At 37.2% G+C, this 24,550-nt stretch overlaps 1 protein-coding gene across 12 annotated transcripts in view; it reads left to right on the top strand.

The window, feature by feature from the left end:
• The window catches only part of LOC127438663 (dedicator of cytokinesis protein 3-like), a 260,066-nt gene that overhangs the window by 75,743 nt on the left and 159,773 nt on the right, over positions 1-24,550 (top strand). For all 12 annotated transcript variants that reach the window (XR_007896784.1, XM_051694383.1, XM_051694390.1 and 9 more), the window contains exon 3: positions 9,584-9,624. Coding sequence is in view for 11 of the 12 variants with exons in the window: in XM_051694383.1 (XP_051550343.1) it covers positions 9,584-9,624 (41 nt within the window). In the remaining variant the exon portion in view is untranslated. The remainder of the gene's footprint in view (positions 1-9,583; positions 9,625-24,550) is intronic.

Below are 24,550 nucleotides of genomic sequence, written 5' to 3'. Positions count from 1 at the left end.
AATAGAGATGCTGTGGAATGACCTCAAGAGAGCTGTTCACACCAGACATCCAAAGAATATGGCTAAGCTGAAACAGTTCTGTATGGAAGAATGGTCCAGAATTCCTTCTGAACGTCGTGCAGGTCTAATCCGCAGCTACCGGGAATGACTGGTTGAGGTTATTGCTGTCAAATGAGGATCGACCAGTTATTAAATCCAAGGGTTCACTTACTTTGTCCACAGCACTGTGAATGTTTAATGGGATGTGTTCAATAAAGACATGAAAGATTATAATTGTTTTTGTGTTGTTCACTTAAGCAAATTGAGTTTGTCTATACTTATGAATTTGATGAAGATGAGATCACATTTTATGAAAAATGAATGCAGAAAACCAGATAATTCCAAAAAGTTCACATACTTTTTCTTACCACTGTAGATAAATAGATAGATCCTTATTGCTCAACAAGTCTCTACAGTCTAAACCTGTTGAGAGACACACAGAGAGATGACACATTTTATCAGGTGTCATTTGTTTGTTGGCAGCTGTATGTTGACACTGAGTTTCCTCATGTCTACATGGAAGTCTCACCACAGTCTCACTGCCTACTAATCTATCACAGCTAATGCCTGCAGTCAGCCTCTAGCACAAACACTTGCAAAATATCAACTGCATACCACACTGGCAACTTTGCTGTGGTTGTTTTTGTCTAGTTTTTCCTCTAGAGAACAACTCCAGAAGCTATACGTCTTTTTTGCTAGCTTTACTCTGTGGATGTTTGTAGCAAGCTAACGGCAACATTTGTGTCTCAGTCAACCACCTAGTTCACTAGTAAGTGCACTGCCCAGTTATGTGGGTGAGTTTTCATTTTTGGGTGAACTATCCATTAATTCATAAGAATGCTAAATGCTAAATTGGTGTGTGGATTTCTTGATACAGTTTGCTAATATGCTTAAAACATACTGACACCTAGACTATGTTGACCCAACACATTTCCTGTCTCACAACCTGACACAAGACCCTTCATCCAAATGTTGTTAATTAGCCAACAGCATGCTTAGTTTTGGTGTTAAATGGAAAGTGACAATGGAAATGGCTAACGCTGACTGACGCGGTATGCTCATTCCTTGCATAAACCAAATAGCTAATTACAAAGTGAACCTCCTCTGTTATCAACAGCCACCTGGGGAGAATTCTAACAGAGATGGACTGTGATGATTAATGCGCCGGTGTCTGGGTTGTGTTTGGGACAGATGGACACAGGTGTGTGCAGTGTTAGCTTATGAATGTTTTCCTCGGTTGTCGCAGCAGATTGTTTGCAAATGGCTGCATTAGCAATTGCTGTCAAATGCAGGCCAGTGTTATCAGTGTGGTTTTTGAATATTGCTGTTAGTATTTCACATTTAACTCAAGCAAACAGCTTAAAACTGATTTTAGCTGTTCAGGCTAGTCTGGGGTTTTTGTGGGCACTTGTCAGCTAGTCAGGCTGGGTGACCAGCTATTCCAGCTGGAGACCATCTAAGACCAGCAAGTCAGCTTCCATGCAGCCCATGTGTCATATTTCACATCTTCTGAAGGCGTGGCTCATTGTACGTTTCCTGCTAAAATTAACACCGGAGGCGTTACAACAATGACATATCCACACTCACACAAACCAAGAGTAGCCTAAATTGGCAGATTTCAGATCATAAACACTTACTTTTGTGCCCTGTTTCATATATAATGCTGTCTTATGACATCTAAACACTTTTACTATAGCACATGACTTTTGAAACATTACATAAACAATTATATTTAAAAGCTTGTTCTGGTGCAATCAAATTGCTCAGTAGCTCCACTGATAAAGTGTTGCACTTGCAATGCAGAAAAAAAGGGGTACGAGTCCTGAAGAGCACGCGAGTCAACACGTGAGCCAAAAGTGTCATAAGGACCACAAAATGTCGTGGTTGATTCAGCAATTATGTTTTACACATCTTATTTGCTTTTTATGACAGTATCAGTTAGGTTTAAAGTTTAGCTTAGGGAGGTAGATTTTGTTGATTTAAATTCGCTAGAGCATCAACCATAAAAAAACATAATTTGCTTAGGAGAAATGTAACTTGCTTTTAGCATCATATTTCACCTAGGAACTGTCGTGATATGCACAAGTAGCGATGTAATATAATGTTTACAAAATTGTATCCACAGTCACATAATTTTCACAAGATCAGGTTTGCATTTAACTTTGAAAACATTACACACCACCTTTTAACTCTCATGTTTTGTTCTGGTCATTTTGACTCAAAGAGGATTTTCTTTTGTCTGAAAATGCTAGTTAATGTTATCCTATTGGACTAAAACTTACTGATTTGCTCACACAGGGTATCACAACTTCCACCCCCCCCCCCCAAAAAATATATAATTTGTATTTTATTTTTTTCACCTTGTTTCACTTGTGGTGTTTCTGGTCAAAAATGACCGGCCTATTAAAAATTGCTTATAAATCTCTCATTATGTCATATTATCACCAAATATTGGATGTAATCTTTTTGTCAACTTGTTTTCTTTCAATTAGCACAGGTTTTGCATTTGTTTTTGGAACTTGTCGTAGGCCTCACTGACCTGAGCTTATGCACCTAATTATTACAGGCACAAATTATTATTTGTGGATAATTTTGGCAATATTAAAAAAAATATGAAAACATTCTGTACAATTTATCACACTAGTGTGCTTTAATGTTTAACCAGGAAGTTTGTTTTGAAATGATTTTATTTTGTACAAAATGGCACACTTGTGGTGTTCCCGGTCAAAAATGACCGGCCATTGAAAATGAATGCGGGAGATCAAAAATAAAAGAAAAATGTAGTGTTCAGGAGCATGTTCATCATGTTCATGTTCAGATATGTGCATATGTGTTTACAAACATAAAGGCCTCGGACCTGTGCACGTGCGCACACACACACACACACACACACACACGTGCACTAACACACACACACATGCGCACGCACACACAAACACACACATGCTCACATACACGCACAAACTGTTTAGAGTTGTGCTTTCTTTTTCACAGAGATGAACTTTATCCTACCCTGAACTGCATCCAACATCTATTCATCCATCCAACATTACCACACACACACACACACACACACGTGCACTAACACACACATGCACACACAGACACACACAGACACACACATGCTCACGTACATGCACAAACTCTTTGAGTATTACATGCTTTCTTACATATACTTGTTCACATATGTGAATATGTGCTTGCAAACATAAAGGCCTCGGATCTGTGCACGCACACATACACACACACACATGCACACTAGCGCACACACACAAACACACACATGCACACGTTCATGCACAAACTCTTTGAGTATTACATGCTTTCTTACATGTTGGTGTTCACATATGTGAATGTGTGCTTGCAAACATAAAGGCTTTTGATCCGTGCATGCACACATACACACACACATGTGCACTAACACACACTCACAAGCATGCACACATGAACACACACATACTCATGTACACGCACAAACTCTTTTGAATATTCATGCTTTTTCACAGAGATTAACTTTATCCTACACTGACCTGCATCCAACATCCATTCATCCATCAAACATTACCACACACATATACACACACACACACACACACACACACACACACACACACATACCTACACACACACACACACACACACACACACATGCTGGTGCAGCTATCCTTTTGAGGACTCTCCATAGACATAATTATTTTTATACTGTACAAACTACAGATTCTATCCCCTAACTACCCCTACCTCTAAACCTAACCCTCACAGAAACCTTTCTGCATTTTGACTTTTTCAAAAAAACATAGTTTAGTATGTTTTTTAAGTGATTTGAATTATGAGGACACTAGAAATGTCACCATAAACCACATTTATAGCATAATACCCTTGTATTTACCAGTTTGTAACCTAAAAAAATGTCCTCATAAACCACCCAAACCCACCCACAGGCACACACACACCAGAACTGTCTTTGACCCACAATGACCCCTCTCCAATAGAATCAATAGAATCGTGGTGTTCCTTGTCAAAGATGACCGGCCATTGAAAATGAATGGGGAAGATCACAAAAAACAGGACTTTTATTTTGAAATGCTTTTATTTTCTGAAAAGGGGCACAAAGTAACACTTGTGGTGTTCCCTGTCAAATCTGACCATTGTGACAAAGAAAACTGGCCTAAGCCCATTTGCACATTAACACTGTCATATAAAAAACATTTCATGAAACAAAAATGCCAGCACTGTTCATATTTCTGTTATATTTTCTAATCAACAACAAACCAAATCAAGGAACACCTGGTGGTTTTGTGTCCTTATGCACATGACTGACAATATCTTTTTGTGTATGCCTTACAAATGTGTTCTCTGCATTTGAAACACACAATGCTTGATGAAAGAAAGATCATCAAAGAAAGATTCTATTGGAGAGGGGTCACTGCGGGGTTAAAGACAGTTCTGGTGCGTGTGTGTGTGTGTGTGTGCATGCATGTGTGTGTGCCAGCTTGTGTGTGTGTGGTAATGTTGGATGGATGAATGGGTGTTGGATACAGTTCAGGGAAGGATAAAGTTCATCTTTGTGAAAAAGAAAGCATGTAATACTCAAAAGAATTTGTGCATGTATGTGAGCATGTGTGTGTTTGTGCGTGCGTGCATATGTGTGTGTGTTAGTGCACGTGTGTGTGTGTGTGTGTGTGTATGTGCACAGGTCTGAGGCCTTTATGTTTGGAAACACACATGCACATGCTCACATGATGAACATGCTCCTGAACACTAAATTTTTATCTTATTTTTGATCTCCCCTATTCATTTTCAATGGCCGGTCATTTTTGACCGGGAACACCACAAGTGTGACTTTGTGCCATTTTGTACAAAAAAGCATTTAAAAACAAACTTCCTGGTTAAACATTAAAGCACACAAGTGTGCTAAATAGTACAGAATGTTTTCATATTTTATTTAATATTGCCAAAATTATCCACAAATAATGATTTGTGTTTGTAATAATTAGGTGCATAAACTGAGGTCAATGAAGCCTACAAAACCTGTGCTAATTGAAAGAAAACAAGTTGAAAAAAAGATCTAATCCAATATTTGGTGATAATATAGCATAACAAGAGTTTTATAAGCAATTTTTAATAGGCCGGTCATTTTTGACCAATTAGGGAAAAAAAATTCAACACAGCACAGGGGTTAATCTAATTATTTAAAGGTGGTTTGAAAAGGTTGAGAAGCCTTGCTTCAGAAGCAGTGTGGGGGAAAAAATACATTTTGTTTTACTCTAGGCTACTATTTAGTCATGATTAAATATGTCATTACCTAGCTCTATGTGTGGCTAACAGTGCGGGGAGGTTTGACTGCTGGATTTTGTATTATATTAATAAGGTGACATTCTGTGCCAAGACATCAGATTTGAGTGCTTAGCTCGTTTATTATGGACTGAAAGCTTATTGTGATGTTGATTTGGGGTGGTTGGGTTTTCTAGCAGTGTGTTGAATCTGCTGGAAGGCAGTATTTCTAAGATCTACTGGACGTCAGCCAGTGAAATCAGTGGCCCAGACCTTGGTGTACTATTAGTGCATTGTACCAGTCTTTATGTTCCACTTCATCTGAAAGAAATGGCCTTTACAGCTGCATAGTTGCTGTGTGTCAAAATGCAAATCAATGCATTTGGAACAGAGTGAAGTAGTTTTTGGAAAGATCAAAGTTGTGTGTACGCACGTCTATGCAATAAAATAACAGTGGATAGTGGCTCACTTTAAAGCTTGGAAAAATGGACCATAAGTATCATGAAAGTATCATATGTGTCATATTCCAAGTCTTATTAAGGCAAACATTAGGTTTTGGTGAGAAATTACGTGGAATTTAGGCCTTAATAATTTTTGGTGTGTGAAAATCTTTATGTCCGTTGTGCGAATCAGTGTTTCTGTGTTTTTCGAATCAGTGTTTTTTAACAATCGGTAACACTTTATAATAACTACACTGTATAAAGTATTTGTAAAGCATTAGTTTATAGTCAATTGATCATTTATAAACTAGTGTTCATACATTAATAAGCTACATACAAATAGTTTGTTATTTGTTTATATTCAATGTAGCAAATTATTTATTATTGTTTAATAAGTTCATTTATAGGCAGTTTGATCATGTTTTTAACATAAACATGGCATTAATTAATAGTAAATAAAGAAATTAAATATGTAATTAATTGGATTTACATTTAAACTTAATGAACGTATTTGTTAATGTTTTAGTAACACATACTATTAAAGCAATTATTTCTTAATATATACTGTAGATCGCAAAAAAAGCATTGACTAATTGCTAACTAAGCATTATGTGTGACCTAATCTAAAGTGAGAACTGTATATGCCTAATTAAACATTTATTAATGATCTATTACTCTGAAAACTTGGCCCTGAAATCTCCACAGCATCTCAATCACAAAGGCTCAAAACAGATACTAAAGCTTAAAAAAAAAAAAAAAACACTAAAGTACAGGAATAATAGTGAGAGAGGAAAATCCACAGTTTATTAAATAGCTCCTCTAACTGCTCAAATGCCACTTTAACATTTTCCATCCTATTAAGCTTTATGAGCAGACTTGTTCTCATTATTTCCAATTAAAATTACTCTTTAATTCAGTTTCACCAGTGGACCTACTATAAATATTTCATTAAATTTCATTTGATTCCAGAAGGAAATTCCCAAAATCCCGCTACAGTCTGTGCGCGCGCTCTGGAAACAGCCAGCACGTCACCATGGTCACAAAAAGTCAGAAATAGGAAAGAGCACGTAATGTTATATTATTGACTTTAAATTATATTTTGCCAATTCAGTGCCTATTAAACATCATTAGTGAAAATTTCCTTACTATGCTGCTAAAGTGTACAAGCGACATTGTCACGCTGTACATTTGACTTTTCTCAGCACTGGGCCGGATGGAACAATAACAGTAGTTTGTGGTTATTGAATGGGGCATTTTCTGTAATAATTTTACAGCGATTGCATGGGCGGATTTGTATCTCAGGTACCAATCCTTGTAGTAAAAAGATACAAGCACAGTCTTTAATGTACAAATGTCTGCAGTATGTCAAAAATGTCCTAAGATTTGAATGCTGATCAACGAAGAATTCAGCTTTCAGGATTCAGGCCGGAAGTCACCCCCTTCAGAAAGACACATTTGTCTCTCATAGAAAGCAATTTATAGCCAAATCATCACTTTGATGACAAGTTTCAATGGGCAAAATTAGATATTTAATACATCAATGACTTTTATTACTTCAAATAAAATGGAAATGTTTAAGTTTGTAAGGCATAAAAAAATAGCACCCAATTATTTTTTTTTTTTCCTAATTCTGCTTTGTTTTCCCAAATTCTTTTTCCATTTATTTTTTTCTGAATTCCATGTTTAAAAGAATAAAAAAAAAGTAATCAAAAATATGACATCAAATTAATTCATAAAGTGTTCAAATGAAACCATTTTATCAAATAAAGTGCTTCAATAGCATCTTCATAGCTGAATCTAAAACAGTTATTTTATGTGAAATAACGTGAGCACAACAGAGAATCACTGTATAAATTTTAAACTTACTGTACATTCAGCACAACAGTACACTTTCTTGTGAAATTTGCTAAAATATAATTATTCCTGATATAATAGTAATAAAAATATGTATAATAATTATTATTATTATTATTAAAATTAATATTACATTTTTACAATGCAGTAGTAATATATTTTTTGTCATAATTTCTTCAATTTCATGTGTCTATTTAAACCAAACTTTTTATTTTGATGGATCAAACATTTCTGTCTGTTTGATGGACGTTTCACAGTTCACTATGTGGTCATTTGATTGTTACGCCGTAAGAGGCTGCAGTTTCATTAAATAAATAGTCTGGAATGTGCTGCATGCTTCACATTAAATGAGCATTTCGCTTTCTGTAATCTAATACATAGATTACAGAAATCATAATGTGATGTTTTTAGTGAGTCAAGGCCTTCACTTTGAAGCGTGCAACATAAAAGAAATGGATATTTCTTAAATGAAATTGGAGGATGCTGTGGTTTAATAATTAGACTAAGACACATGTACAACACATTTACAAGATCACTGGAAGATTTAATGACGACGCAGTACTGGCCAAAAGGGTGAAACTCTCACACTGGCCCCAGGCCAGCTGGCCATACATACTGTTGAAACATGTTAATACATGTTTAATTAGGGATATATATAGTTCTCATTTTAGATTAGGTCATACAAAATGCTTAGCTAGCCATTAGTAAGTGCTTTATTACAACCTTTATTAAGCATTCATTGATTTAATAGTAAGTGTTCCTAAAACATTAATATACAGATTAAGCAGAAATGTGTATCCAATTAATTACATATTTAATATCTTTATTAACTATGAATTTATGCTTTCTTAATGTTTTCGTAAACACTTCTTTACCACTGGTTTGCATCAACTAAAATACATCAGTTAGGTATGATTAACAAGTTGTTTACTAAGGATAAAAAAACACGATCAAACTGAAATTATTAAACAATAATAAAGAATTTGCTAATGTGAATAGAAACAAATAACATACTATTGTAGCTTATTAATGTATTAATAATGTAGGAACAATAATTTATTAATGATCAATTAACTACAAACTAACGCTTTGCAAATACTTTATACCGTGTAGTTATTATAAAGTGTTACTGAACAATCTAAAGTGAACAAATTGTTCTCATTTTCTTTTAACATGAGACATCTCATTTATGAATTAACTAAATATGCTGGTACGACTTGTTTGAGAACTAGTTGCTCCCTTTCTTTTGGGATGCACCTTCAAATAACGTCTCCCTCCCGCAGTGCCCATCAAGGGCACAAAAATTTTAAATGTAATGCGTTACTTTACTTTTTGAGTGAAAAAGTCATTCACTTACTGTAACTAATTATTTTGTTTTGAGATTTGACCCAACACTGCTCATAATACATAAAATATGCTTATTTGTTACTTCCCATTGGCATAAAGATCTCAAAAAGTGCTCACTGAACGAATCAGTGAGCGAATCTGTACAAATCTTTTTGATGAAAGGATTCAAAGATTTGAATCACTGGGATGAATCAAAATCCCTACTACTAATCTCCTTTTGATTTCCATATAAGCAAGAAAGTCATGAGGGAAAGTAAATAAAGACAATATTTTCAAATCTGGGTAACTATTCCTTAAGTAAATGTGCCCTTACTGTTACAATGGAATCTAAATCAATGGTATTTTTTGTTTGAAAGACAAAGGTTAGACAAAAACCAAGACATCCTTATTTGCATGGGATTTTAAAGCAACAGTTTATCCAAAAAGGAAAATTGTGTCATTCCAAACCTGTGAAAACATTTTTTTTTCTTCCTTGGAACACACAAGTTTTGAAGCTGAATGCTCACATTGCTCTTTTCCATACAGTGAAAATCCAAAAAGGTCCAAAATCCATCATAAAGCATAACCTTTGTATGATCTTTGATCTAAAATGTGCCTTAAATAACATATTTAAATGTTGTTTGTTGCAGGATGGTACCGAGGGTTTTCCACCAAGAAGCCCACAATCAAGGTAAACTGATGCACTGTTCATACCCAATAGTATTGATTCATTTTCCAGAACATGTACAATCTGCAATAGTTTGTTTCCTTGTTGACCCAAAGTCTGCAGTGACCCTGTTTGAGTCCACAATCAATATTTAGAAACAGACTAAATATATTGACATTAGTCATGGAATAGGAGCTGAGATGGAGAAAAAATACTAAGTGTGTGTCTAGACCAGGATAGTCTCATATAGCCAGACTATCAGCATGAAGTCTGGCACACTTTACAGCTTATTCTGGCCAAGAACCAACCAAAATTATACTATTCCTGTCACGGTTTTTGAGGAAGGACCCAAACGCAGGAGGCAAGTGAAATGGGCTTTATTTAAAAAATAAAGAATATAAACAAAAACTTTCACAGGGGGGAACAAACAGAAAGCAAAAACATAAACCAACTGAAGACAAGACTGAAAAGGAACCGACTGACTAAGACTAACACAAAAACAATCTCGCACAGGACTGAAAACGAGAGGGGTTTAAAAGGGAAAAAGTAGATAGGAGACAGGTGCCGCAGATCTATTAACGAGCAGCGCGAACCAGCTGATTGCGCAGCTGAGCGGCACCTGTGGGAGACACAAGGAGAGAGAAAACACAAGCACATGTACAAACATAACCACTGGGTGGAGGAGCCTGTCATGATTCCCCCACAACAAGAATAAACTAAGACTAAAGTAGCAAGATCATGACAGTACCCCCCCCCCCAAGGAACGACTACAAGGTGTTCCACGAACAAGACAAAACTAAACTAAACATAAGAACAAACATCGGGATGGGAGGGTGGGGGAAACAGGTGGATGGCACATAACAAAATAAACAAGAAAAACATAAGTCCAGGCAAGGAGGCAGGACCAGAGGAACAGAACTAGGTGGAGCCTGCGGGACAGTCCAGGGCGGAGTCGGCGGGACAGACCAGGGCAGAGCCTACGAGACAGACCAGGGCGGAGCCAGCATGACTGGCCAGGGAACCAGGGTGCAGACTAGGTGAGGGAATGGGAACTGACAAGGGATCAGACCCAGGGATGAGGAAGGGACCAGAAAGGAGTTTGGTGCAGGACAGAACTAGAATGGGGCTTAGGTCAGGGAAAGTGGCAGGGCAAGAGGATGAGGATAGTAATGAGGGTGATAAAGGCAGGATGAGCCTGGGTGGTAACTGGGTAGTGGGAGATATCAGTGATGGCTGCTGGGCAGAGGGAAATGTCTGGGCAGAGGGTAAGGTCAGACATGGCCACAGGATGGATGGTGAGGTCAGATATGGCCAAAGGACAGAGGATGAGGTCATACATGGCCACAGAACAGAGGGTGAGGTTAGACATGGCCGCAGGACTGGGATCAGGCTGGGAGCCGGCCACAGGCGAAGGAACTGCCTGACTGTGGATTGCCACTGGCCAGGGGTCTTGCTCACTCTGGACGGCCATTGAACTGGGGTCAGACCGGACATAGGCGGCCACTGGGCAGTGGTCAGACAGGATGTGGGCGGCTGCTGGGAAGTGGCCAGACTGGACGTGGCGGCTGCTGGGCAGTGGTCAGACTGGACATGGGCAGCTGCTGGGCACTGAACAGACTGAGCAACAGATTGGTAACTGGTGTCTGATGGGTGCTGGTTACTGGGCTGAGCAACAGACTGGTGGCTGGTGTCTGACGAGTGCTGGCTACTGGGCTGAGCAACAGACTGGAAGTTAGTGTCTGACAGGTGCTGGTTACTGGGCTGAGCAACAGACTGGTGGTTTGTCGATGGCCACTAGGGACTGGACAGGATCGTCGATGGTCACAGGGAACTGAAGAGGCTTGAAGGTCATCGGGGCTAGACAGAATCGTCGATGGTCACAGGGGACTGGACAGACTTGTCGAGAGCCACGGGGAACTGGACAGACTTGTCGACAGCCACGGGGAACTGGACAGACTTGTCGACAGCCACTGGGAACTGGACAGACTTGTCGACAATCTTAGGGAACTGGATGGACTCGATCGCCACAGGGAACTGGACGGGCTCATAAATGGCCACAGGGAACAGGACAGGCTCGTCGACGGCCGCAGGGAACAGGACAGGCTCATTGACGGCCACAGGGAACTGGACAGGCTCATCGGCGGCCACAGAAAACAGGACAGACTCATCGTCAACCTCAGGGAACTGGACAGACTCGATGACCATGGGGAACTGGACAGGCTCGTCCACGACCACAAGGAAGAGGATAGGCTCATCAACCGCCACAGGGAACAATACAGGCTCATCAATGGCCACAGGGAACAGGACAGGCTCGGCGACGGCCACAGGAAACTGGACAGGCTCGTCGACAGCCACAGGGATCTGGACAGACTCGATAACCATGGGGAACTGGACAGGCTCGTCGACGACAACAGGGAACAGTACAGGTTTGTCTACAGCCTCCGTGGTCAGGAGCGCCGGCAGTGACTGGGAAACAGGCCGCATCGGAAAGCTCCTCAGCATAAACACCAATGGGTCGACCGTGCTGAGAGCAGAAACCGAGAAACCGGGCGGTGTCTTGGGAGACCGACCTCTCTTGGGCTGGAGCTGGGTTTGAAAAAATGCCCATGTTGCCTCCACTGGGTCCAAAAATGGCTAAATAGTTCTGTCACGGTTTTTGAGGAAGGACCCAAACGCAGGAGGCAAGTGAAATGGGCTTTATTTAAAAAATAAAGAATATAAACCAAAACTCTCACAGGGAAGAACAAACAGAAAGCAAAAACATAAACCGACTGAAGACAAGACAGAATAGGAACCGACTGACTAAGAATAACACACAAAAAATCTTGCACAAGACAGAAAACGAGAGGGGTTTAAAAAGGGAAAAAGGAGATAGGAGACGGGTGCTGCCGATCTGTTAACGAGCAGAGCGAACAAGCGTTGCCATGGCAAGGCTGATTGCGCTGCTGAGCGGCACCTGTGGGAGACACGAGGAGAGAGAAAACACAAGCCCTTGTACAAACACAACCACTGGGCGGAGGAAACTGTCATGATCGTGCCACAAGAAGAATAAACTAAGACTAAAGTAGAAAGATCATGACAATGCCATATTCAGAATAACATGGGAAAATGTTTTGAATGCCATTATAATTACTGAAAGGTTGGCTTTACTGAACATTTCAGAGTAAATAATTGAGGTCACAGGGGTACAGCTTACAGTAAATGTTGAATACCTTTTTTCTAAACCTATTTAATTGTATTTCATATACAGTATATATACTGTATATGTTCCCTTTGGTTAGAAATATGTACCAGTCATTTTTCTACATTTAAGGAACCCTTTTGCAAGGAACCTTCTCTCTAGTACTCCCTTTAAAAACAACAAAAACTGCCAGTCATTTTTAAACATAGTTCCCATTTACATCTTAAAGGGTTAGTTTAGCCAAAAATTAAAACTGTCAAAGTTTCAAACTTGTATGACTTTCTATTTCCATGGCATAAGTTACACTTACAAAAGTGACCATCACATGAACCTGGTGTTCTGAAACAGCCCTTTCATTAAGGGATTTAGTTGCTCATTTTCATTTGGAATGACCCTTTGAAGGACATCCCTTTCTCGCAGTGCCCTTTAAGGGTGCAAAAATCGTTGTTTGGAATTTGCCCAATGACTTAAATTAGCTAAATTTCAGAGTTACTTGGATTATAAATGTTTCATAAGCCTTGATATTTAATAAATATTGATAGGCATCATCAAACTTATGATGCATCTTCATAGCGAATATTTGAATGTGGATGCATTTTACCTCAAGTAAGTGAATCTTTTATTCTTTTGAAAAGCACCTGCACTGTCCAACACAAAGCTTATCTACAGCATCAGATTTGTCAGTTGCAGCCAACAGCCCATATCCACTTTATACACATGATTGTGCTTATTATTCTACTTTTTTTGTGACCCACCCAGCCAGGTTGAGACCAGGACAGTGTGTGTTGCCCAATATCCCTTTCATAAAGGCAGTTTTTGATGGATCTTTAAAGTGACTTAGATCATGTCTGCCAGGGCTGTTTTCATCTGCGACACAAAAGCGCAGGCAGGTATTACTTCAAGCGCCATATTGAGCTTATCAGCCCTTTTGTTCTCTTTTGAAAAGAATTTGCTTTTTACTCTGTACTGAAACTGTGACTGAATTTCCTACACCTCAACTGAATGTACTGGGAATCACAACTCAAGACTAATATTGATCTTATCATATAGTAAAACTTTAGATGTTTTAATTCAGTTTTTACAGTGTAATAGAACAGTTATTCAGAAAGTGGTTAGAAGTCTCTTGTCCTTTTAGAAGATAGCATTCAAATATGTCATATTCAGCATATGTTGACAGATCCATATCCAGTTGCTGACATTTTCGGAATAATTTTCTTTTATGTGAGTAAAGTTCACCCTACAAAGAACAGGCAGAAAAGATTTATGCATACGGTGACCTTTACAAAACTATGGCTAAACTACGAAAAAGCCCTGTTCCAAACCACTAAAGATAAAGAGACCTTCAGGCCAAATTTTCCAGAAATCACTTGTATGGATGCACATGAATTTCCTATATGACGGTCATCGGGCAGCTACCATGATGTGAGATTTGTAGGGTAATATTAAGCTTCAAAAACATGACTCTACTAAAATATGATTATATATTTATATAACAGTTTAAATTGTTGCAAAATAAATCACAGCTATATTATAAAATGTATTCCGGACCATAGTAGTACCAAAAGTAGTTCCATACAAGTAATTTTCGTTTTCGTAAAACTATAAGCAGTATTTTTTTATAGTGAGATAATTAGTTATAAATCACGGTATGTATTTATTATTCTGAATATGCATTTATAAACACTATACTTATACATTTAAATCCAGTTATATAATTTGAAATCTTTTTTTTAAACACATTTTGAAATCTGTCACTCAGATGTAAATCTGATTATACCTTTACATACAGTATATTTTCTATCGGTGTATTTACACTGATTTTCTTATCAGGGGTCCAAGCACTGAAGGTGCTGGAACCCTATTGTATTTGTACTGATTTTCTTCTTCTTCTTCTTCTTCTTCTTCTTCTTCTTCTTCTTATTATTATTATTATTATTATTATTCTGCCCTAAAAGGTGTATGGGCAGCCAAAACCGTAAATCCTAGAGACACCAAACTTGGCAGGATGGTCCCAACCCCCCCCCCCCACCCAGTGAAATTGTTAAGCTAATTAATTCTTGGGGTGTGGCCCTAATTTTCTCAGCCTTTATCTTCTGAATGTAAAGGCCAAACTTTAATGAAACTTGGTATACATTCATAGCAAACCATTTTGAGGATGCATGCAAAGTTTCGTCCAATTTCGCCCAATTGCTACAACTAAAAATTACTTTAAACTCTGCAACCGTTTGAGTGAAAAAGTTTAAATTTGGCATGCGTTATCATTAAGTCATGTGTTAACATATAATTACAAAAATGATTCGACAAATAAACAAACATGGCCGCCAGCAGCCAATCAAATTTCAGCAGCTAATAACATGCGTTGCAAATGGCCGATTGTTATGAAATTTACGGTGCACTTGCAGGTCGCCAAAATTAGGCTTGTATACCAAATGTGGAGCTAATTTTTATTTTTGTCAAATCTGTTTCTTCTGAATCTATCAGTGCCCCCAGATCATTTGGTCATGTTCTTGCCATATGTGCTTGGACCCCGATGATTGCCTCTTGCGGCTATATTTATATTTTTTATATTAAGACCTATACAGTATAAATTTGTTATAATTTATAACTTTATATTGAGATTTACATTTTTTTTTTTTTTTTTTTTTTAGCTGTATATTTAGAATTTACATATAAATTGTATCTAATAGTTAATACATGGGAATATTTAGTCGCTAGTCTTTGGGATTAATACCATCACACACAGACTATTTATCCAGGAATTGCATATGCCAACAAATATTTGGAAAAATACAAAAACCTACACAAATATTAAATGTATGAATAAATTATTAAATCAATCAATAAATGGTCATAGTATTTCATTTTAGTACTATTTTGCATCCATTTTCTTTTTAGGGTTAATTTTACATTTATGCATGAGCTTTGTGTCTTTTCATTTTCAGGTTTATGATTATTGGAATGTCAGTAGGTGTCACCTTTAAAATCGATTTCTTTGGACCTTCTGGTACAATCAGAGATTTCTTGTTGACTCTTGCAGATGAAGTTGCTAACCAAAACGTTGACAATGACAGCTTCTGTTTCTATTTCTTCTTCACTCTTTATCAAACTTTGCACGTTTTGCACTCTTGACTTTGGACTTCTGACATTCCGAGCCAATGAGAAAAATCTCAAAGGAGTGCTGATTACACCCACCTGTTTGATTGGAGTGCCGGTAATTATCTTGCTTAAATGAGAAAAAAAAAAATAAATAAATAAAAAAGTTCTTAAATGAAAATGGAGACAGAGAGCTATTGTTTAAATGAATCTGATTCAAAGGTAGTGTTGATATAAAATACATGGGAGATTTTATACACAGATTTAATGATGCATTTAATTCATTCATTATGTATTTAATGATTTATTTAAATATTTAATGATTTATCTGATGATACGTTTAATTAATTCCCTATTTATTTTGATTTAATTTATTGATTCGCTATGTATTTATATATATATATATATATATATATATATATATATATATTTGATTTAATTTAGAATAATTTGGCCCTCCAAAAAAATTTCATATCTATTATTGAATTAATATGTTTAAATATAAAATTTGCTAGTATATGAAATAACCTAAGTTAAGCCATGAAACTCTATTGAGCGCAAGCTGATGGGATCTCCAAATGGTATTCTGTCAGCCAATTGGGTCTCACGTGACATGTTAAGTAAATGGTTTGCATGGCACAGGCTGGTTGATTCCTTCATGTGTATTCGAGTGGCCTATCAGCTCGCATCTCTCTCTTAACATAACATTTAAATAGCTCAGTCTTACGATAGCGGTTCACCGCAGCACGCTGAAAGAGCTTTTCTCTGAAACCTACCTCCATCCCCAGCTCCCACCTGCCTAGATCTGCTACGGGGGATTGTATGTATCTCTAATTATGCAGCAGCATGTCTATCATGCTCAAAGCAGCATGTCTCGCATTTAGGGTTTGGGTTAGCTAACTCAGTATGTTTTATTTACTAAAAGTAGCAAGTCTCCGTACTTGCTCTGCAGCGGCAGCAGCAGCAGCATTGCAGATCTAGCTCACCAAGGCCAATATCTTATCTACATGCCTTACTTACATCAACATGCAACTCTCTTTCCGAGAGTTGTCATGGTTGAACATACTATGAACTTACGCACACAGACAATGTTGAATGTAGTTTACTTTGGCCATGCGTTATACACATGTGCCATGCTGCATGCCAGTTGACACTTTCCTCGAGGTGAGAATCCATGGGGCTGCCTATGTGTTCACTGTATGTGGATATCCCATGTGGGCAAGACCTCAAACTACCCACCGGAGGTGCCCGTGATTGCCACTGCATGCAGAGTCTGTGGCCAATCCTTGCTAATCTTCTGTAGAGGTGACACGGGGCTGGCACCTGTTGGTGAATTTCTGTGCCAAGCCCATTCTGTGACAGCCACAGGGCTGTACTCACAGTGTGAATGAGGTGGGTAAGTCATGCCATTACCTGTGGCTTAGAGGAAGCTGTGCCACCCAGACTGCAGAAAACCTGCCTTAGTTTTTCCCTGCCCTTGCCTTCAATGATAGTGTGATGTCTGGTTTTACTGCCTGTATTGCTAATTGTCGCATTATGCAGTGTCGACACATTCTTTAACAGAAAGAATTTCTGTGTTAATCATCTGTAATACCATTCTTACATAAATTGTGGTATCATGCAACACCTACAGATGTTTGACACATTCGTATATAGAACAGTTTTCTGTGTAAATTGTTAAATCTTTAGATTATGCGTTACCTACACATTATCAAAATATTAGGTAATGAATTTCAGTGTAAATTGTTAATTAATCAGTTTTTAAGTAAATTGAAGGATTATGCCGCATCGAAATATTAGTTTGTAAAACTATTTTTACGTAAATTATTGTATCGTACAGGTCCGGCACTTTCGCCTGAAATTTGTTTACAAAACAAATTTCTGTGTTAATCGCTTGTAAAACCATTCTTACTTAAATTGTAGCATCATGTAGCACTTACACATTTTTGGCATGTAAACTGTTAAATTATGCAGCATCAAAATATTTGTCGTAAAATCATTTTTATGTAAATTGTTTTATTGTACAGGTCCTGCACATTTGCAACTATTTTGTTCAAAGAGCAGAGTTCTGTGTAAATCTCTTGTAAAATCATTTTTACGTAAATTGGTGGATTAAAGCATAAAACAAAATAAAAAATACAAAAAATGTTTACAGAACAAGTTTCTGTGTAAACTGTTCGTGAAACCATTCATGTATAAATTGGCGCATCATGTACCACCGACACATCAGTGACTCATTTGTTACACATTTGTTTACAGAATAAATTTCTGTGTAAATTGTTCACAAAACCTCTCTCATGTAAATCGATGCATCAACCAGCACAGATACATTTGCAAAACCTTTGTTCGCGTAAATCATTTATAAAGCCATTTTTGCATAAATTGTTGCATCATGTAGCACCTACTCATTTGTGACACGTTTGTTTACAGACAACAAATCTTTGTAAAGAGTTTGTAAAACTATTTTTTTTTTACATACTGTGACGAGGAGGAGGGCGTGGCTGGGCCGTGAGGATACACGGCTGGCGCTGAATCAGCTGATCAGCGGGAGAGCGAGATAAATGGGAGCCGGAGGTGCCAGTTCGAGAGAGAGAGAGATGCACATGGCCACGCTGCATGTGTGTCTGAGTTTGTTTATGCTTTATGTTGTTTTAAGTTCATTTATATCATTAAACCTTAATGTTTACTGTTCAGCCGGTTCCCACCTCCTCCTTGCTCATCCTTTACCTGTTACACATAAAGTTTTGCATCATGCAGCACCGTCACATTTGTGACACATTCGTTTACAGAACAAATTTTTGTGCAAATTGTTCACAAATCAATGGATCATGCAGCGGCAACACATCCCCTGCTCTGCAGAACAAATTTTTGTATTTTGCATAAAACATTTGTAAAAAAAAAAAAAAACATTCATCAATCAAAATGTAATAACTTCCTCTGCTTTGAAATGGCTTTCCTATTCACTGACATCACAAATACTTATTTCTCATCCAATCAATTCCTGATGAGAAAATAAAGTGTTGCCCTTCATTTCACTTGTGAAATAGGTTGTGAACAGCGTTTCAAGCTGACTCTAAAAGTGTATTTGAGCTATGCTACTGTGCTGCACGTGGTGAGGCAGCATTGAACCGCAAGTGGTTGTTTGTTTGGTTTTACTCTGCCCTCACTATTTTAAATCTTTATGCCACCCTCCCTCGATCAATTATTTTCTTCAGAAATGTTCCACCCACCTCTGTCTGCCTACACACTGACACTCCAGAGCCCAGAGGGCAACATCAGGAAAGTCTCTAACTGCTTTCTGCTGATGAAAACAAGAATAGAGAAACAAAGTGAGAATTTACAGTCACTGAAGAGCAGGTCAAATGTTTCTTTTACCTGCATATTTGTTCAGCTTTATTTATGCATTACTTCATCAGAGAGATAGACTGAAAGGTAAAGTCCAAGTGATTCAAAAGACTAAAGCAGCTTGCCTTGATTATTTCTTTTTCAAGGCTCACTCTGCCTCACCATACTTGTCATTTTTTTTCCCCCCTAAGATGATTAACTTTCAAGTTTTAATAACTTGTCATCCCCACTCTTGCTCTGCTGGAAGCTACAGCCTAGTTTGAAATCAAAAACATATAGACAGAAATTTGGAGCTGGAGCAGTTCCATGTCTTCAAATCATGCCATTTTCTTCGTACTGAGTCAAAAGAAGCTAAAATGTCCAAAGTCTGATAAATGACTTCACTGTTCATTAAATAGTTTAAATGTCCGCTCAGGTGAATCTCACATAAACTGTCAAGAAATGTCCAGGTTCATGTTTCACCCCCAAAGTCAAAAGATTTTTAATTATTTTGTGCATAATGAATCTTATTTTAGGACCTTTAAGATGTTTTGCATTGCGGCATTATTTTTAGTATATAATAAAGCACACGGCCCTCTTCATCATTTGTCAGTAGCCTCCTGTAACGCAAAAATTTGTAATTTTGAAAAATAAATAATTGCAATTTTGGTAATGTTTTACAATAAGAATGCATTTGTGAACTCTAGTTAACTACATTATTCAATACTATCAACTAACAATGAACAATACTTGAACAGCATTTATTTATCTTGGTAAATGTGTATTTCAGTATCTACTGATACATTTAATTTTAATATAAAAAGTTGTATATGTTAATATAATTTAATGCTTGATGAATTAAAATGAACTAATCATTAACAAATGTAAATGTACATAAATCAATTCTTTAAAAAATATATATTGTCCATTGTTAGTTTATGATACCTTATGCATTTTGTTATAAAATGTTCCCAACATTTTTTATTAATAAATATTTTAATTAAATAAGTACATTTGCAATTATGCATGCTGGTAGTATTTGTCATACTGAATTTATTGTATGATAAAATTAAAGTAAAAATTTGGGAAGAAAATGTGCATAAATTATCATGCAAATAATGTCACCATGCAAAAAAAAAAAAAAAAAAAAAAAAAAATGTAATTAATGCAAAATATAGTGGTTTTTTTTAATTTATTTATTTATTTTTTTATGTATATATACTTTTTGTTGGATTTTTCTTTCTCATTTCTTTGTGCAATTCAGCCATTCATACAGAGTCTGAATTTACGGTTTAAACAGAATAATGTATCTCTATGAAATCCTTCAAAATATCCTCCAAAATGTTAAAATGTGATGATGCTTCATTTTTATTGTTAGGTTATGTAGATTTTTAAAATATTTAAAACTGAATCAGGTATCCAAACTTTTTTCAAAAAATGACGAAATTTGCCAGCTTTTCTATATTAATAGTTTTGTTAGATTAGATTTGTGAAACATTTTTTGTGAATATTTAATACTTTCATATTGTTTAGCTGCATTGGAAGATCTAATTTGCATGAATTCCATTCATCTGTAATATACTGTAGGCCAACCGCACATTGTCTGGTGAAATAAGATGACAAGACATATTAAACTGCCTTCAAGACAAGAAAAACAAACAGCCTTGCAAGATTAGCACAGACAGTTCACAATGCGGCAAACAATATGGGCTGGTTTGATTGACATGCGGTTGAAGGCATCTATGAATTCCCTATGAAGTTGGTTCTTGACTAAAAGTACTAACAAAAAGATGGAGCACATTGGCGATATAATGAAAGATTTTCCACAATGATTTTGTCTAAGGCATAATTAAGTCATTTTTTGGTGTCAAATGCAAACTGGTGACAGAATGAGTCATTGTAACTCATATCATCCAGTTATCTGTGTTTTGCATTTAATGTCTTTCTTGACAAAGAGTATAAACTGGATATTTCTTTTAGGATATTTCTTTCTCAAATCTAGTATTTAGGAATAGTTCACCAATATTATATATATATATATATATATATATATATATATATATATATATATATATATATATATTAAAAAATACCCTTTTCATACATTTTGAAAAAGCAACACTTTGGCATTAAAAAAGTTCAACATTTTGTTCAAAATCAAATTTCAGTCCTGGTGTGCATTTCCCAACAACGACATAACTTACTGCTTCACCACCATTGTACGATGCACTAGCTAGGCACGACCGTAGAAACTATGGCGCGCATCCATCATTCGATTCAAATTATAATAGCTCATTTACTCATACACCAGAACGCTGTTTAATGCTGAAAGCTGCTGAAGACACAACAGCAGCATACTCCATGTAATGCAACAGATACATTGCGCTGCAATAGTGGGGTTTTCCTCTACATCAGACTTCGCGGTTCCCTGACGCACTTGAGCACGAACGCACATGTGCACTCTTCATAAACATATTAACGCCACTTTTGCATTAACATATACACATAAAAGCCATGTTCTCCAACAGGAACTGTGTGTTATAAAACGCTATCTCTTAACAGCCTTTAATCTCTTAAACGGCTGCATTCATGTTTACATGATGTTTCAGAGCGCTGCTTTCTACAAACCCCAGAATAAATTGTTTTCTTTAATGCATGTAAACGTGTTCAAAGTGTTGACAGAATGAAAGATATAAATGGAATAAATGATGTAGAAGCCTCAGCGAAGTTAAATGATGTCCATACAGCAAACTAACAAGGAACTATGCTTCTAACCACAGGAAAAGAGATGAAGTTTCGGTTTTTGGAAACACCAAATAGTTGAAATATGTTGGTAACATATGTTGGTACTTTTAAGTAACTTAAAAGTAAGTAGTAATGTGATTACCTTTTATGTGCCACCATACTTTTTAGTAACTTACCTAAAAATTGTCAAGAACAATGATGTTATCTGCTTAGCTTGATTTACCTCAAGCAAGGGGTGAATTTGATTGTCGGATTCCACTTCATCAGCAGTGAGGCAACAGCACTGATAATGTCTCTTCCACTCAAAAATCTGGGATGTTTTTTTTTTTTGTTTTGTTTTTTTTCACAGAACAGAGTTACTACTCCAGAACCCAGGCCACAGTCAGCGGTGTCACCAGAGAGACATTCCTGCCGATTAGAGCAGATCATTACACCTTATGGCAGAGAGGAAATGCAACCTGCTGCCACACTGGGAGAGGGTTCAAGAGGGGTGACAGAGAGGAGAGGGTCTTTTAGACAGCCCTGCACACAGAACCTGTCTTTATCAAGATGAATGAAGGCAGGAGAAGATAGCTTTGTTACCCAGACAAATTTAAACCTGACATATTGGTGTCTCTGCTTTGTCACTGTCTCACTAAAGATCTCTCTAGAGTCAGTCTTTATTTCCCGAAGCTTTTCATGGCTATTGTTATGTGATTTTCACTTTCTTAAAGCTCTTTCAAATGTCTTGGTAACAGCTTGAATTGGCAAATCATGAACAGAAATTATGTAATGCTTAACAGATCAGTAGTTCAGAGACATGGCGATACAGGAATCTATATTCGTGACTGCGCTATAGGCGCAACAACTATGCGCTGTCTTATCCAATTTTCGTGATGGTAGAAATTCTAAGCGCAATTTTCGTGTCAGGGCAAAGCGCAAGTGGCCATGGGTGAGAGCATTTGCGCTATCGTGGGTGTATGTGCGCAAACTGTAGGTGTATTGTATGTTAATGAATTTGCGCAAAGCGCAATTTGCTATTTTCCTGAGAAATAGGTAATTGTGCTAAGATGTTTGAGAACCACGTCCAAGAGCTATCGATCACTTTTAATACTTGCCATTATTTTTTATGTGAGTAGATCACTATGATTAATAATAATACGTTTATTTTGTATAGCACCTTTTCAAAGTTCAAGGACACTATACAAAAATTAAACATTAAACTGAGAAACATATAACAAATATACATTAAAAACAATGAACAATGGGAGAGAAGCAAAGCATATTTCAAGCAGGTGAGATACAGGTGAGCAGTATGAGAGCCAACAGTCCCACAGAGGCCGATAGAGAGTAAACAACACATTAATCGCGGTCCGGAGCAGCAAAGATGACAATACAGTCAAAGAGAAGGGGATGCCTTGCATACAGCCCATTTACACTTCCAAATTCTTATGAATTGACTGTCTTCATTTATAGCGACGTTGCTTAACTGGAAATACAATATTGTGACGAGGAGGAGGACATGACCGGGCCGTAAGGATGGACGCCTGGCGCTGAATTACCCCAATCAGCCGGGAGGGGGATAAAGAGGAGCCGGAGACACCAGTTCGAGAGAGGGAGATGCACGCATCCGCTAAACGTGTGCATTCCGCGTGTTAGGCTGTAAAGCCAACGGAATGAGAGAGCAAACGGAGCTGTGTGTGTGCGTCAATGTTTGGTTGTGCTGAAAAGCAGTTTTATGTTCTGTCTTATTAAAAGTCTTCCTGATTGTTCACCCGGTTCCCACTTCCTCCTTTACGATAAGCAAAAGACCTTTTGCCACAAAAATAAAAAAGGATGCAGATGGTGCAATAACCGGAGAAGAACCTAAGAATTAAATTGCACTTGTCCCAGCCCATAAGCGCTCTGTGCGTGCAACTTCACCAAACCCACTTGCGCCTACAGTTCATGCTTGCATGAATATATAAAAACCTCATGGCCATGCCCATTGACTTCGCACTTATGATGTATCCGCATAGTGCTGCACTTAAGGCAATAGTTGTATCAAAGTTTCCTGACATTTCTATTTAAATGTACATTAACCAATGATCTGTAAGATGTATACTTTTAGGATGTCTGTTAATGTTATTGACTTAAGTTACTATAAAAAGTTGCCCATTTTAACATTATGGTGTATTCACTTCATGTTGAGTCAATATAATTTGTGGCACATCTGCCCTATTTTGTATTTGTTAGTCTTTATACAAATGAGTCAAATGGACATCTGTGAGCATTGTGTTTTTAAAATGCTGTATGGTTAAAAATAGTTCCACACTTCTCGAAACCCCTACATTCTGTGCTTGATTTATCTGTTTTTGAAAGGAAGAACACAGGGTACTGTCAATAACTGACATCTGCTTCCTGTTCCAATTCAAACCAAGGAATTTATATCCAATGTTGTGTGTCATCGGATTAGAAAGTAATTAGTAACTTAAATGTACTTAACTTTTAGGTCAAAATTAGTATTATGCATTATATTTTACATTCTAGTAATTACTAGATTACTAGAATACATGTTACTGAATTTCAATTAAGTTAAATATGTTTAAATAAAAATATGTGAAAAGTGTTTTAGAAAGTAGCTTAAAA

Source organism: Myxocyprinus asiaticus, chromosome 50 (assembly GCF_019703515.2).
Source record: "Myxocyprinus asiaticus isolate MX2 ecotype Aquarium Trade chromosome 50, UBuf_Myxa_2, whole genome shotgun sequence".
Lineage (NCBI taxonomy): Eukaryota > Metazoa > Chordata > Actinopteri > Cypriniformes > Catostomidae > Myxocyprinus > Myxocyprinus asiaticus.
Note: the sequence above shows the minus strand (reverse complement) of the source record. Positions and strands in the feature narration are given on the sequence as shown.